We start from the raw sequence: 14,361 nt of genomic DNA on the forward strand, positions 1-14,361 counted from the left end.
AAATAAGTAGTCTAAGAAGCTTAGTCTAAGTGGCATAAGCTGCCCTAATAATTTTATCTCTTATGCTTCCAGCAGTCAATTTTTCTGATACCCTGAGGACTGTCAAGAGGTTGCTTAGGTGGATCATGATATGCTCTAATCCTATTCTACCTATACCGGGCACACATATCATATCTGCGAATACCACCACCACCATTCATTCATCTTGGCATCCCGCTTACATGGCAGATCTCGCTTGTTTACTTCCAAAATACACAAAATACATGTTTCCAGATATCCAATTACTCCACTACCGAGCCCCTTCTAGTGTAGGCTTATACTGATAATGATACAGTCCCGTCTTCCGCGGAGATTCCTTTTCGAGCTCTTGACCAAAACACTTCTAAAACAGGACAGCACATCACCCTCTACTTGGCGGGATCTTTAGGCGCTCCGTCCATTGGACTGCCAAGTGAGCCCCCGGCCACTCCCGCTGCCGCTGCCGCTGCAGACTCGAGATGGGTTACCCGCTGGACATCCGACGAACTCATCCAGTACAAGCACATGAAGACCAGCAAATGAAGTGCCACGCAGTATGCTCCAAACAAGTTTCTACTGGTTCTTGAAGCAAGAACTGTACGAGTCAGTGAATAGACTGCCCGCTCTGGTAGACTCATCCGCTTGTAGGCTCGAGCAGATTCCCGCCCGCGGAAAGCTGCAAATGGAGAGATATTGGACTCATATGCCTGCCGGTATCGATCCATGGCGATTCCAGGGTTACCTGTTTCGCCAATCGACACCGTCGACGGGTTGGGGTTTGCGCCATACGCAGACGATGTTGCTGCTCCACCCCCTCGGTTGTATGTCGAGACGTATCTTGTCTTTTCATAGAGGTTCAGGTTGTCCTTCTGCAGTGCCGCGACCTCCTGGCGCAGTTGTGACACTGTCCGGTGTGTGTTGGACAGCTCTTCCTCCAATTCTCCGTTCTTCTTCTTGTAACGGTCGCGCTGGGCCGTGACCATTGGTAGCATGCCTGAGCCACCTCCGTAGACTCGCTCGCCAGGCTCGCCACCTCCCATCCGAGGATCCATACCACTGATGATTGATGATGTGGGCGAAATCCTACCACTCTTACGTCCAACTGCCCGAGTGACATATGTTCCAGCAACAGATGCTCCAGACGGGAATGCATTGGCGCCCTCCTCCTGGATTGTCTCCAAGTCAGTCTCTAACTTCTGGTTGAGCTTCTGAGACCGCTCCAATTCTGCGTTTGTTCTTGAGAGGTCTTCTTGAAGATCTTCCAAACGGCTCTGCAAGTCGTTGTGCGAGACACGCAGAACTGTCAATTCATCGCCGAGCTTCTTGTTGCGTGCCAAAAGGAGCTTCTCCAAGGAGTTGCCCTCCGCATCCTTCGACTCGAGATGCTCTCGTACCTCGTCATCGTCACCTGTAGAGAACTCGATGCTCTTCAAAACCTCGAGCTCTTGTTTTATCTCATCATAATCGCCCCACTTTTGCACCTTATTCTTCAATGTGTCCCTCTCTTCCTTTAGAGCATTCACCTCTCTTTCGATAGATCGTAGTTTACCGTCCAAATCTCGCTTGAGGCCTTCTTTCTCCACGCGGGCAGCGTCCAGTTTGCGAATCATAGATTGGTTCTCTGACCTCACGCGCATGTAACCTGGGTCGTCTTCAAGGTTTGTTTCAGGTTGCTGCTGGGCTGATGACTTGGCCTGCGCGAGTTCTAGACGCATCTGCTCGTTACGGGCTTCAATTTCAGCGAGACGAGCACTCGTACGATCCAAGTCAGAGTGAAGCATCTCAAGCTCGGCACTTGAGACCTGGTTGCGCTGGGCCTCTTGTTCTTCGCCATTCTTGCCCAATCGTTGGTTGACTTCATAGCTTGCACGCATCTCAGTCAACAGGCGCTCTTGCTTCTCAACCTTATCCTCCAGGGTCTTTTCCTTGGCCTCCCAATTATCCGTCTTCTCGTCTAGGACAGCAGTCCATGATGTCTCGACTTCCTTGACACGTTTCTCGAGGTTCTCCTCTAAATCCTTTCGAGATTTTCGCTCAGTCTGTAGCTTCGATTCGACATCCTCCAACTGGGTTGTGAGAGCTGTAACATTTTCTTGTAGGTGTTGGTTCTCTTCCGTTATTTTCGGTAAAGTATCCTCAGCGAGGAGCATCGAGTCGACCGAGGCCTCAAGGAGTGGGTACGGGTCGGGCGCATCGGAGAAAGAGGCATATGTCTGCAGAAAGGCCGAGTTGACAGACTTGGAATGGTTCGTGAGAAGATCGATAAAGGTTTGATAGGCTGCAATATGGTTAGCTTGCTGGAAGTACAAAACATTGCGCTATTCCTACATTTTAACAAGCCCTTGATTTCTGTCAATTTGGAAGAATCATCGAGTTTCCGAAACTCCTTCGTTTTTTGTGCCAGTTCTTTACGCTGAACAGTTGAGTCACGTTGATAGGCGACAATGTCGGAAGCAGTGTTATCTAGGTTCGAGACAAGAGTTGTGAGATCGATTGCTATACAAAGTTAGTATCCAACCGTCATGAATTCTTGCTGGTAGCCGCACTCCTCCATGCTGAGATCGCATGTTGAAATTTGTTCTCTCCTTCAAAGGTTGGCGCAGGCGCAGCGGGCTCAGGTGTGGATGCCAGAGCGGCTTCAACGGCTGCGTCGCTCATGGTAGGGGTATGGAGTTGTAGATCTTAGTCGGCGCAAAGGAGTGTATACAGCAGCCTCGAACGCCGCGAACGCCGCGAACGTATAGAAGTGAGTGTTTCGTAGTTGGTGCAGTTAGTGAGGTCGTCGGTACGACTTGTCATTGCCGTGGTCAAGTTGAAGCCATGAGGGAATGCGAAGGGATGCGTATCTTGGGGCCAGTTTGCGTGGTGTGTCATCTAAGCTCATTGGCTACGTAAGCTGTTAGGCTGTTGACGCCAAGAATGCAGGGGCAAGTCCTTGGACTGATCCCCCGCAGCCTTGCAGTTCAGTGAAGCACAGCCACTGACCAAACATGTTAGGTACTACGTAGGCGCTGTACCCACTCAAGGTCGCATCAGCTTCCAGACGGGAGCTTCAGATCCGATGCATCCACTTACTGATGTCAACATTCCCATTCCAAAGTGTCCATACAGCCCAACTGATTGATATTCAGCCCACGATACATGACAGCAGATCAGGACTTGCGCTGCTCGCCCAGATGATGCTGTTGATAATAACGCCGCTATGACACCAGATGGCTCAGGCGATGGGCCTTCAATTATCAGCCCCGAGCTGACAGGCCGCGAGGTTGGCCCTTATGTTCTACGGACATTGCTGGATGAAGTGCCGCTCTCTGCGGATGGCTCCCAAGACGATATCAAGATCAACTGTGTAGATTACTTAGGTAGGTTTCTGCCAAATATTCAAATGTTTGGACCAATCGTTGACCTGTGAGCATTTAGATGCGAACTTATATGTTGGCACATCCGCTTCAGAGCTGCTTCACTTTGTCCAGATTCCTCCCGACCCGAACGATCGATCCGGCCAGCCCGTTTATATCCTTGCGTCCCGGCTATGCCCTCAATATGTCGAGACGCCAGGAACTCCGAATTCGCGACCCGGTGTACAACAAATCTTACTATTACCGCGCGTCGGAAAAGCATGTATCCTGTGTAACTGGACTGTCACTTTCTACTCTCTACCGGAGCTCAGCCCCGTCTTTGGCACGACGCTGGTCAAGAACTGTAGTTGGATAGGCGGCATTGATCTCAACGAGCCCCTACTGGACAATGATGGCCCAGAAAGAAGTGGAGGTGTCACTATCCTGCTTTCTTTAATGCGCAAGATTCAGGCAGTGCGTGTAGGGGAAGATGCTCGCGTCACAAAGGTAGGCATTAATATGGTTTGGAGGCTTGATCCATGTTAACGGTTTCTAGAAAATTGACTTCTCGGGAAGCACTTTATCAGTGCGCAGAGACTCAATCGCATGTGTAGCGGATAACAAATCTTATGCGCTCATTGACGTGGAGCAGCAACTTAAGATTCCTTTGATGAGCATCTCGTCCTTGGAGGAGACTACGTCACCTAGTGAGATTGGACATGCTCAAAGTATTGGAACAGACACAACAAGTGGGCTTCTTCGGAGCTCTTCTTCGACTGGAAACCGAACAGCCAGTGAAGCCCCAAGCCATAGCCGAAGTACTAGCCTGGGAGGTTCGATATTGGACAGCATTCGTCGACAAGACCGCGGCAATGAAAGTGATGATTTCCTTGGTCGCCATCCTTCGCCGCAACTGTCGTCTAGCCCGAGGCCCTCTATGGAGAGATCATCAACTCCAAACCCGGCACTAGACAAACCCTTACCTGCTGCACCATCGCGTTCAGGCACGCCCTCTCAAACAGCGAATCCAAGACCCAAGCCCGGCGCGGTCTTTTTGAAGCCTCATATCACCTCACCGACCCCTGATGAGTTCTTGCTCGTTACTGGAACCGACCCTTTGGAACCGGGAATCGGCATGTTCGTCAATCTAGACGGCGATCCCACGCGGCCTACCCTTGAATTTACTAGGTATCCTCGGGAGGTTGTTGTAGACAGCCCAATTTCGGATTCCGACTCATCTCAACCGTCCCTAGGGCAGCAGGAGGAGGGCTATGTTTTGGCATCGTTGACTAAAGAGGTCGACGGTAGCTTGAAGCATGGTCTTGAAATCCAACGCTTTGACGCTGGTTCAGATGTAAACCCACAGAGGTACTGGTTGACAGCTAAAGAAGTTGGTCAGGATGGGGTTTATGGCATTCGCTCACTTGCTGGAACTGAAGAAACGCGTTTCGAGGAAATTGTCCAGAAGCTTTCTCAAAGACGATACACACCTTTCTCTGTTTCTGCCTCCCCAGGCACACCTGATCCTTCATCGTCAGGCAAGACCTCGGATTCAAGGACTGCTTTATCGATAGAACATATGTCGAAAGAGAAGGAGCTCTTTGACAGAAATATTGACTCACAGGATGAAGAGTCACTCCCAGAAGAATGGGAGGCAAATCGTAACGCAGAAGGAGAAGAGTTCGCTCGCCAACTTGCCAAGGCACATGCTAATTTGGCAGTCTGGAGTGGCAGCCGTATATGGTGGGCTATCCGCAATCCTATCCTGATACAGCTCGATGCTGCTTTGGAAGTAGCCTGCGCGGGTGATGTTTTCAATCCCGCTGAGCTAGACAGGCAAGCAATATTTACCACTATCAACTCCATCAGGGGCCGAGACCCACAGACAGAATTGGAGTTTATGACTTATGGATATATACGACAAAAGGCAGGCATTCTGCTCTTGACGAACTTATTAAAAGCGCCTGAAGACAGACAGTTCACAGAGAAAGAAGTAGAAGCGCTTGAAGAAGTCTTGGTCGAAAGTGGCCTAGATCCAAGAGTAGTGCTATCGTTGATTCCAAGCGTTCGCAACGAGATCATTGAAGGGTCGCGTGGTATTTGGATATATGGTGGCGTAAGAAGAACTGCTGATGCCTACCTCCGAAGTAGGGAGTTCCAGATGACTTCAAAGGATGGTGTTGGGACACTGGAGCCAAGGACAATGCACTTTCTTCGGAGGTTTCTCGGTACCTGGCGGAAGAGAAAAGGCTTCGGTAGTGTTGCCGATGAGCGAGAGGTGTTCCACACTGTCGACGCTGCTCTCCTCCTTGTTCTTCTTGAGATTGATCAGCACTCTCCTAAGGGGTTGGGCAAAGGGGGTGTTGTGCGATTAGAGCTTTACGAAATTGTGGACAAGGGTGTTGACTGTTTCGACCGCGCAGTCGGTCTACTCGAAACGTATCACCGTCTCTTCGTACTGAGTCGCTTGTATCAGAGCCGCAAGCTTGCAGGCGATGTGCTAGCTACTTGGAGGCGTATCATCGAGGGCGAGCAAGACGTGGGACAAGAGCTTCGTGAAGGCGAGCAGCGTGTTCGTGAGTACTTGACAAAGATTAGCAGCCAGGCTCTCGTTCAAGAATACGGCGTTTGGTTAGCAAATCGCAACCCAAAACTTGGCGTTGAAGTCTTTGCGGAAGACAAAGGACGCGCGCCCAAATTCGAGCCAGCACAAGCCGTTGCGATCTTGCGAAAGGAGGCACCTGGTGCAGTCAAATATTACCTAGAGCACTTGGTGTTTGGCAAGGGACACACGACATATATAAACGATCTGATGGCATACTACCTAGATGTGGTTGTCCACGATCTGGAGTCCTCTGAAGAAAGTCGAACCATTGTTAGAGCGACTTATGCAGCATATCGAGCGCTGCAAGCTCCTAAACCTGCATACAGCCATTTTCTTCGGGATAATGCCCCGCCCGATAATGAGGTCTGGCACAGTCGTTTGAGGCTACTCCAATTACTGGGCGAAGCAAACGATTACGATGCAGCAGCAATAAGAGATCGAATTTCTACTCTGCCGGATGATCTTCTCGTACCTGAGACCATCATTCTCGCCGGTCGGGAGCGTAAACACAACGATGCCCTTCGTCTCCTCATACACAACTTGGGCGACTACGATACCGCTGTTTCGTATTGTCTTCGAGGGGGTGCTGGTACGACAGGTGCAGCCCCGTCTGAGCGACCCTCTTTTGAGGAGCAGCGTCGTCTGTTCGGCGTCGTCTTTCAAGAGTTTCTCTCCCTCGAAGATATCAGTGACCGTGTCGAACAAACTGGTGCCCTCCTCGAGCGCTTCGGCGGATGGTTTGAGATCGACGATGTGCTTGGCCGCATTCCCGACGACTGGTCTGTCGATATTGTTGCGGGGTTCCTTGTTGGAGCACTCAAGCGTCTTGTTGGTGAGAGGCACGAAGCCATGCTCACATGCGCGCTTAGCGGAGCACAGAACTTACGTGTGAACTACGATTTGGTTGTCAAGGTGGAAGAGAAGGGGCCAAGCATTGAAGCCCCGAACTAATCATACGGATATGCAGGCTGACCTGTTAGTTGTATAAGAGGAGGATTCATAGCGAGCTTATTTACTAAGAATACATCTAAAGTAATTCATAGACTGTCTATCTATTTTCCATCTTGTGACATCAAACGCCTGCCTTTGTTCTACAATGCTTGAGAATCGCTCTCATCTATCTCATGAAGCCTTTTTCGCCAACATTCAGTATCTCCGGGTGTTATTCCCAACTCCGATGGCGTCTATCCTTGTACAATCTTACGCCCCCTCGTGAAGGCGTTGCTCCGCCTCGTCTTGCGGGCGGTATACAGACCGCCCGAGGAACAGAGCCAATCAGTGGATTATCGAGGACGGAACTAGGAACAAGTGTCTTGCTTCGCCACGATACCATACAGCTATGAGTGGTTGGGTGAAATCGTTGTGGTCTATAAAGACTCTTCTCTCCCCGTCTGATCAGAGGAGCTCCTTGACTTTTAACGTCAAGTGATAGTAAATTCACTATGTCGAGATCCACTTCAACGAAGCGACGACGAGCCACCTCTTTCGAACCGTAATATCATCGTCTCGCTCGATATCCCACGGTCTCTCCTCACCATTACAGTCCCTCTCCCACATCCTCTCGACCTCGAGTCCGACCTCCTTAAGAGCCGCCGCATCGTAAAATCCGCTCATCTTCTGTCGGCCCGTGTGGAAACCTGCGACAACCCAGCATCGGGCTTCGGGTGTGCGCTTAAGGAAGTGGGAGATGGATCGGTGCAAGTTGGCGTGCTGCCATGGCATCCATAGGCAATCGGCAGCAATGATACGGTCGAAAGAGTGCTCGCCTGAAACGCTCAATGGGTCATCGAGCTCACCCCAGGAATGGCCGTGGACGGAGACCCCAGAAGAAGGGGTTGTTTCGGCAGGGGCGGGTGAGAATGAGGGTTGGATGTTGCGCTCGACATTTGTGCGCAGGGTTTTGAGAACAGGCTCAGCTGGGTAATCCGTAACGACGACACGTTTTGCGCCCAAAAGACCTCCCATGATACTCGGCAACGCGGTTCCAGCTCCGAGTTCCATAATATCGAGTCCCTTTACATCGAACGATATGCTGTCCTGGGCCTCGCGAGGCTTCTCTAGCGGGATGTTCAACGAGTCGGCTTCGATAAACTCGGCAAGCAGAAGAGAGGCGTTCCAAAGGTAGTGTGAGAACAACTTGCGATCATCCTCCTTTACAGGGTCGGCGAGATCGATAACAAGAGGCTTGGGGAGATGAGGTGAGGCATAAGAGAGATTGTGTTCAGCGTCGCCATGTTGGTTTGTGATGTCGTCGGGGAAGATGACGCCCAGAGCGGTTGAAAGGTAGTCTTCGGGAGTATCAGCCTCGCCATTGACGGAGATGCGCCAGGTGAGAGACATCGTTTATTCTGGTTTATTCCCAATGCGATATCGACTCCAAGATTTTTTTTAAAAACTTTTGGTGAAGATACCCAACTGACTCAGACTTGCCCGAACTCTGTTTATCTGATAGATCACTCGATCTTATTGTAACAACGACCAAAGGATGAATATGTTGTTCTCTTGAAGAGTTAAATGTCAAGAAAATCCTTTTTAAATACTAGAGATGGTGGCCACTAAAAGATATAATGGAAGGAGTGACTGTCTGGAACTGCAACTGCAACTGCAACTGGAACTTGATGGTGGGGGAGGGGCGTTATCAAAATTTGCCAATCCCGACCGCTTTCGATGGGGACTGACCTGACTATCAACAAGCAATACTAGTTTCTCTTGGACCAATCTAGCAACCGAGATATCCAAATACATATAACAAATACAAACAAGACTTTTCATCTTTATCTCTGGTCCAGTACTAAGTTCCTACAGAGTTGGAGTTGTCTGCACAAGACCAAGGACGACCACCTCCTTTCTTACCAGACTCGATAACCCCAATGACAGAACCATATGTTCCAGCAATCATCAAGAATGTTCCTGAAACAATGACAAATATGCTCCATGCAACCATGAGGATCCATCGTAGAGACTTCTCCTGCTTGCCCTTGCGCCAATTGTCGTACAGCCAGAAGCAACCATACGGTTGGAATGCTTGAAGAGTACCGAGCAGAGCTCCGACGAGGGAAACAAGACTTCCAAAGACCGGGATGGCACTTGCTATGATGTATGCGAACAAAGCAGTGCCGAAAATCATGCTCAGCCATGTGGCCCAGTGGGTGAAGGTGTTTGCTGTGAGATGCTCTGAGCCTCGAAGGATCCGAACGAATGCATACTTTCCAGTCACCTGTAAAACGAGCATATAAGTATTTCACTTGTCAGAATATCTACTGCGTAAGGGAAACTCACATGAGTGTTGATGGTCGCACCAACGATAAGCCCTGGTAGAGCAAGACCATAGGCAGCTTTCTTGATAGTCTTACCAGCCGAGCCCAGAGCAGGCGTCGCAACATAAGAGCCACAAAAGTAGTAGATTATAATTCCGACACTCAGGTATGTCGCCGTTGCGACACCCTGGCAGAGAAGCATCGCCTTTGTGTAGTGGCGTGGCTCACGCATCTCAGCCGCGATGGGGAAGAAAAGGGGCGTGCCGGCATACGCAAAGACAATGGTCGAAAGCGCAGCCATGGCATCGATGAACGTCGGTGTACCGACAAGTTTCCAGTCTGACATCCACTTCTCGTCCATGTCGATCTTGGGTGCAGCAGAGGGTCGGCCTTGGACGCTAACGGCGATGGTAACGAGGTAGACTAGAGGTCTTTGGTCAGGATTGGCCTCTATAAAGATGTGAATTGGAGTGGAAGACGAACCGGCAATCAGAAGAGGAATGAGTCCGGCCCAAGCCAGCCAACTCATTCGACCCAGTGTACGAATACTGGCACACAAGAAGACAATGATAGCTGCCACCGCAACAAAGGTAGCAGTGCAAGTTCCATGGTCCGACAAAGCATTGAAGCTAATGGAAATACCAAGAATACCGGATGCAATTGCGAAGATGGTGACTTGTTATTGTCAGTAAAATTGTCTCAATTATGGGCCGTCATTCACTTACACAAGGCAAAACTGATGCCGAGAAACTCTCGTCCAATTCGCCCAAACAGGATACCACCTGCATCGCCAATGTCGTAAACCTCGCGATGGTTGAGTTTGAAGGTACCAATCACATAGTTAGACCATGTTGTTATGCCTCCAATGAGCAGAAGGCAAATGACGCCAGGAATGATGCCGAGCGTGTGGAAGGCCGATGGTATGGATAGAATGCCCAGACCGATCTGGGTCTTCATCATCAAAGCAGATGTTCCTAGCCATCCAACCTATCCATGTTAGTACTTCAGTGTCACACAACAATCACAGGTGCTTACATTGCGGTAGTTAGGTCCATCTCCTGTGATGTCACCAAAGACAGCATCGTGAGATATAGGGGCGTCGATGACATGGACTTCGACATCCTGAGGATCAGTAGGGACCGAAGCCAAACCCTCGTGCTCGTGCTTGGTTGCTTGATCGCTGTTCATCATGCTGATGATTGTTGAAGAGAAAGAGAAGAGTTCTTCATGTTTGACATGAAGGCGCTGCTGGAATACTGGTGTTTATAAGTCCTCAAGCCTGCCAGCCTCCGTATTCGGGCCTTTACACTATGTGATTTTTCTCAACAAATCCCCTTGTGATATCTTTTAAACTTTCCCTATCTCCAGATGGCTTGCGAATCAGAAGGTGAATGCAGCATCATAGATTTGCATATCAGATCTTTTGGGTATATCACAGTAGGTTGAATGATTCACTAGGTACGCCTTGCCGATGCCCATTAACAGTGCCAGATATTGGACAGTATTGTAGAGGCGGGCTGCATTGTTACGAGACAAAGGAGGCCGATTGTAGATCATGTTTATAAGTAGGTTTTGTCTTATCAATATTAGATAGACGGTGAATGACTCCAACTCAATTGTAGTTTTGATCATTCAACAAGGTTATATTGAACTTAATAGGCATGGCCAATAACGGGTTGTCCCCACGACATTGTCGCCTCCAGTTGTGATAAATGAGACGCCATTGCCGCAACGACATATTAACATAGATAAGTGCAATAGATACGATGTCGGATCGAGTCATCAGCTGATATGTAAAGTTTGTTATCTGATTGAGCGTGCAAACTATAGATAAATAGATCCAGCATGCATCCCTTTGAAGTATTCCAGTTATCATACATTGTTTCAACAAAAACAGCAGACACCAATCATGAAGAGCCAAACAAGTGCTTGAAAAATATACATATTAGGACTGTGTCCTTTGGAGTAAGTAATGCTATCAAGATCATCCATTATTGTCATTAGCCATCAAGGGGTAAGGTTCCAGTCCAAAACCCAGATAAAAACAACGAGTAAAAACACATGGGTATCGTCAACTCCACGGCGCAAACATAGGCCCAACCGATTCCGTTCCCTTTCCTTTGATCACCATCCGTTCCATGATTACCATCCCAATCCTATCCCAGCATGAACAACCTATCCGTAAAATAAATATGAGAATGGTCCTTGTTCTAATACAATCCGCTTACGCCGTGCCTGAAATGCTTTTTTTGTTCGACATGTTTTGTCCGTATACATAAGTAGAGGGGTTGTCGTAGTGTTTATTACAGAGTGGTGCTGGTGTTGTTTGCAAGCATTTGCTGCATCTCCTTGAGCTGTTCGGGGGTGGGGTCATCGGAGATCCAAGGACCCTTCTCCTCCTCAGTAGCTCCGTGGAAGCCGGCAGCTCGGTTCAGAGTCTGAACATCGAGGTCGGTAACATAGGACTTGCCGTCAGACAGCTTGATGCGGACCTCGTGATCCGTGGAGAGCATCATGTCGTCCTTGGCAAGGCGTCGAGGGCCATCGAAGACAGCCACGACACGCTTCTTCATGGTCATCTGACCCTTGTCAAATCCCCATGACGAAGGGTAATCGCGACGGTTCTTGCGACTGCGTGACTTGGTTCCCAAGGCAACACCGCCACGTGAGTGAGTAACACCTCGAGACTTCTGGACACCGTTGACAGGGTTGCCCTTTCTCTTGGTAGAGGGGGAAGTGTTGCCCTTGGGTGAGCTCTCAACATCCTCGTCGCCACTGTCGTCGTCTTCGTGCTTGGTCATGATGATATCGGTGATGGTAGGGAGGTTGTTCTTCTCAAGAGTCTGGTGAACATCCTTATCGTTCTCGACCTCAGCGAGGCGCTTAGCATTGATGGCCTCGGAAGGGTCTTCCTGCTGCACAATGCGAAGCACACAGTCGTCAAGATGCTCGTAGAAGTCCTGGGCGTTGGAGAAGGTCTGGGAGCAAGTGCTACACTTGCCAGTAGCGTCAGGGGCATAGCCAGACAGCTTCTTGGTGGCGTTGGCATTGGCAGAAGACTTCTTCCTGCTGTTGGGAGGTGTCTGCTCAACACCGTGGACAGCAGTCAAGTGACGCTTGAAGACGTCGGCGCGGTTGAAAGACTTCTCCGCAGCCGATCCAGAGCCTGGGCAGAAACCGCAGACCATTGTGCCCTTGTAATGTGTGAGGGTGTGGCGGTTCTTGTCATACTTGCGAGCGAAACCTTTAGTGTGGTACTCGCAAGTCTGAATCGGACACTTCTCGGGGCGCTCATTCTGATGAGTGAGCATGTGAGCCTTGAGATCCTTGAAGGTCTTGCCACAATCAGGCCAAGTACATCTCTGCTTCTCCTTGGACTCATCACTGCTGTACTCGCCTGGTGTTGGTGGAACGAATTGGCTGATACTTGGGGCGCGAATGTGGGTTTGGTTGTCCATTGGCGCACAGTAGGGGCTGCTGGGAAATGTGGATTGGAAGTTGCTGGCCTGGAGGAATGGTGAAGAACTATTGGTCCTCATCATGTGAGGTTGGGGCGAAGAGGAAGAGACAGAAGCAGAAGGTGATGCGGGATATGTGTGGTGGTTGTGTTGTTGATAGTGGGTGTCATAGGAGGGGATGCCCATAGGACGAGTAAGCTCTGGGTGGATGAGAGAAGGGTCTATCATGGTAGAACAGGTTAGCGGTCAGCTCAAGAAGTGAAGCAGAAACAAAACAGTGGAGTTGAAGGTCAAGATGTATGTACAGTACGCGATTGCAACACAGGCAGACAGTCAAGGCAGCGGAGCTAAGCCCAAGATGGGTTTACAGCTAGCCACTGCCGAAGACAAGAAGAAAAGGTCGCCAATCGTTTGACAGCGGAGAAGTGACATCAAGCGCCAATCGGGATGACGGATGGCATGTCTCAGTTGACGGGAAAGCTCTCGAGGGGAGCTAAAGAATGGCTTGGAGGGAAGAAGGGATGGCATGGAAAAAAGAATAACGAATAAAAAGAGGCAGCTTAAAATGAGGATCGACGAGCACTACCCAAGAGCCGAGCCGATGGTATCTCGTTGAATAGCAAACAACTTCATCATAGATTGAAGCTGCTGCATGACAGGGCAGGGGTTCGCAAACACTAGCATATGGTAGTGGTGGGGGAAGAGAGGCCTCAGACCCCTTGGACTGGGGCTCAGTCTCTAGTCTCTGCTCCTCTACCAATACCATTGCGAGACCCAAGGGGGAGGGGAAGAAAAGGGGATCGCCGAAGCTCGAAGCGAGTATCCCCGTTCGTGTTGTAAGAAATAGAAATAGTTTTTGAACTTACCAACAAAGGCCTTGGCCGTGGGAAAGTCGAAGCTAAGCTCCTCCATTCCCGAACCAGGGAACGATGCAAAATCAGATCCCATGTAATCGTTGCCCACAATTGTAGGCTGGAGACCGAGGCCCTGAGGAGCCCACTCGGGCATTGCACCCATTTGGCCGTGATGAGATTGGGGAGATCCAATGGCTGAAGAAGCTGTTGATGGAGCCGAGGCAGTTGAAAGACTGGATGAGGGCAGTCTCATATCGGGGGACTCATCGGTGTACATGCTCGGTGACGCGTGGCTGTTGAGCATGTAGTTTGGTGCCTCGGCGTACAGAGAGGGCTCGACAAAGCCCATTGAAGAAGCATAGGCATCCGGGCTGGCGTTCTGGTGCTGGAAACCAAAGGCATCGGCTGGGATGCTCACGTCCATGGGGCCTGAAGTGAAGATGACGCTGGAGTCGGCATATCGAGCATAGTCCTCGGCGTCAGGTTGAGAATGGAACATGGCGAAGGATGTATCTGACAAGGCTGTCATGATGTCTTTGTGTGAGATATGAGAGGTAGATATGAATAGAGATTTGGAGAGTTGTATATCGGCAGGGCGAGGCTTGTACTTGTAGTTGGAAATCTCAGAGTGCAACCACGTTTATCTATAACACCAGATATGTCAGGGCCGGGGGCTTTAACTCAAGTGAAGCGTTGCGAAAGCGGAGTGGAAATGTTTCTAGTTCTTGGAACCCAAAGAATGAGCGTTCGTAGGCTGGGGAAAGCTTACCTGCACTTTGCATTCCAGGAATGGAGTGAAGCCTGTTGTGAATCAAAGTCTCGCAGGGTCTG

At 49.9% G+C, this 14,361-nt stretch overlaps 5 protein-coding genes across 5 annotated transcripts; 1 reads left to right on the forward strand and 4 right to left on the reverse strand.

The window, feature by feature from the left end:
- Window positions 1-407: 407 nt before the first annotated feature.
- On the reverse strand, window positions 408-2,676 carry FPSE_05405 (uncharacterized protein; the record flags this gene model as incomplete). Its single annotated transcript, XM_009258523.1, has 3 exons — window positions 408-2,296; window positions 2,347-2,514; window positions 2,565-2,676. 3 exons carry the CDS (start codon window positions 2,674-2,676, stop codon window positions 408-410), a joined length of 2,169 nt encoding a protein of 722 aa, XP_009256798.1.
- A 544-nt stretch (window positions 2,677-3,220) lies between these two features.
- On the forward strand, window positions 3,221-6,912 carry FPSE_05404 (uncharacterized protein; the record flags this gene model as incomplete). Its single annotated transcript, XM_009258522.1, has 3 exons — window positions 3,221-3,380; window positions 3,439-3,863; window positions 3,913-6,912. The coding sequence occupies 3 exons, from the start codon at window positions 3,221-3,223 to the stop codon at window positions 6,910-6,912; spliced, it is 3,585 nt and encodes a 1,194-aa protein (XP_009256797.1).
- Window positions 6,913-7,401: 489 nt separating this feature from the next.
- On the reverse strand, window positions 7,402-8,301 carry FPSE_05403 (uncharacterized protein; the record flags this gene model as incomplete). The annotated part of the gene is made up of 1 exon (XM_009258521.1): window positions 7,402-8,301. One exon carries the CDS (start codon window positions 8,299-8,301, stop codon window positions 7,402-7,404), a length of 900 nt encoding a protein of 299 aa, XP_009256796.1.
- A 451-nt stretch (window positions 8,302-8,752) lies between these two features.
- FPSE_05402 (uncharacterized protein) lies at window positions 8,753-10,409 on the reverse strand (the record flags this gene model as incomplete). The annotated part of the gene is made up of 4 exons (XM_009258520.1): window positions 8,753-9,178; window positions 9,241-9,893; window positions 9,944-10,205; window positions 10,254-10,409. 4 exons carry the CDS (start codon window positions 10,407-10,409, stop codon window positions 8,753-8,755), a joined length of 1,497 nt encoding a protein of 498 aa, XP_009256795.1.
- A 1,112-nt stretch (window positions 10,410-11,521) lies between these two features.
- FPSE_05401 (uncharacterized protein) lies at window positions 11,522-14,059 on the reverse strand (the record flags this gene model as incomplete). Its single annotated transcript, XM_009258519.1, has 2 exons — window positions 11,522-12,897; window positions 13,543-14,059. The coding sequence occupies 2 exons, from the start codon at window positions 14,057-14,059 to the stop codon at window positions 11,522-11,524; spliced, it is 1,893 nt and encodes a 630-aa protein (XP_009256794.1).
- Window positions 14,060-14,361: the final 302 nt, after the last annotated feature.

This window comes from Fusarium pseudograminearum, chromosome 1 (genome assembly GCF_000303195.2).
Source record: "Fusarium pseudograminearum CS3096 chromosome 1, whole genome shotgun sequence".
Taxonomy (NCBI): Eukaryota; Fungi; Ascomycota; class Sordariomycetes; order Hypocreales; family Nectriaceae; genus Fusarium; species Fusarium pseudograminearum.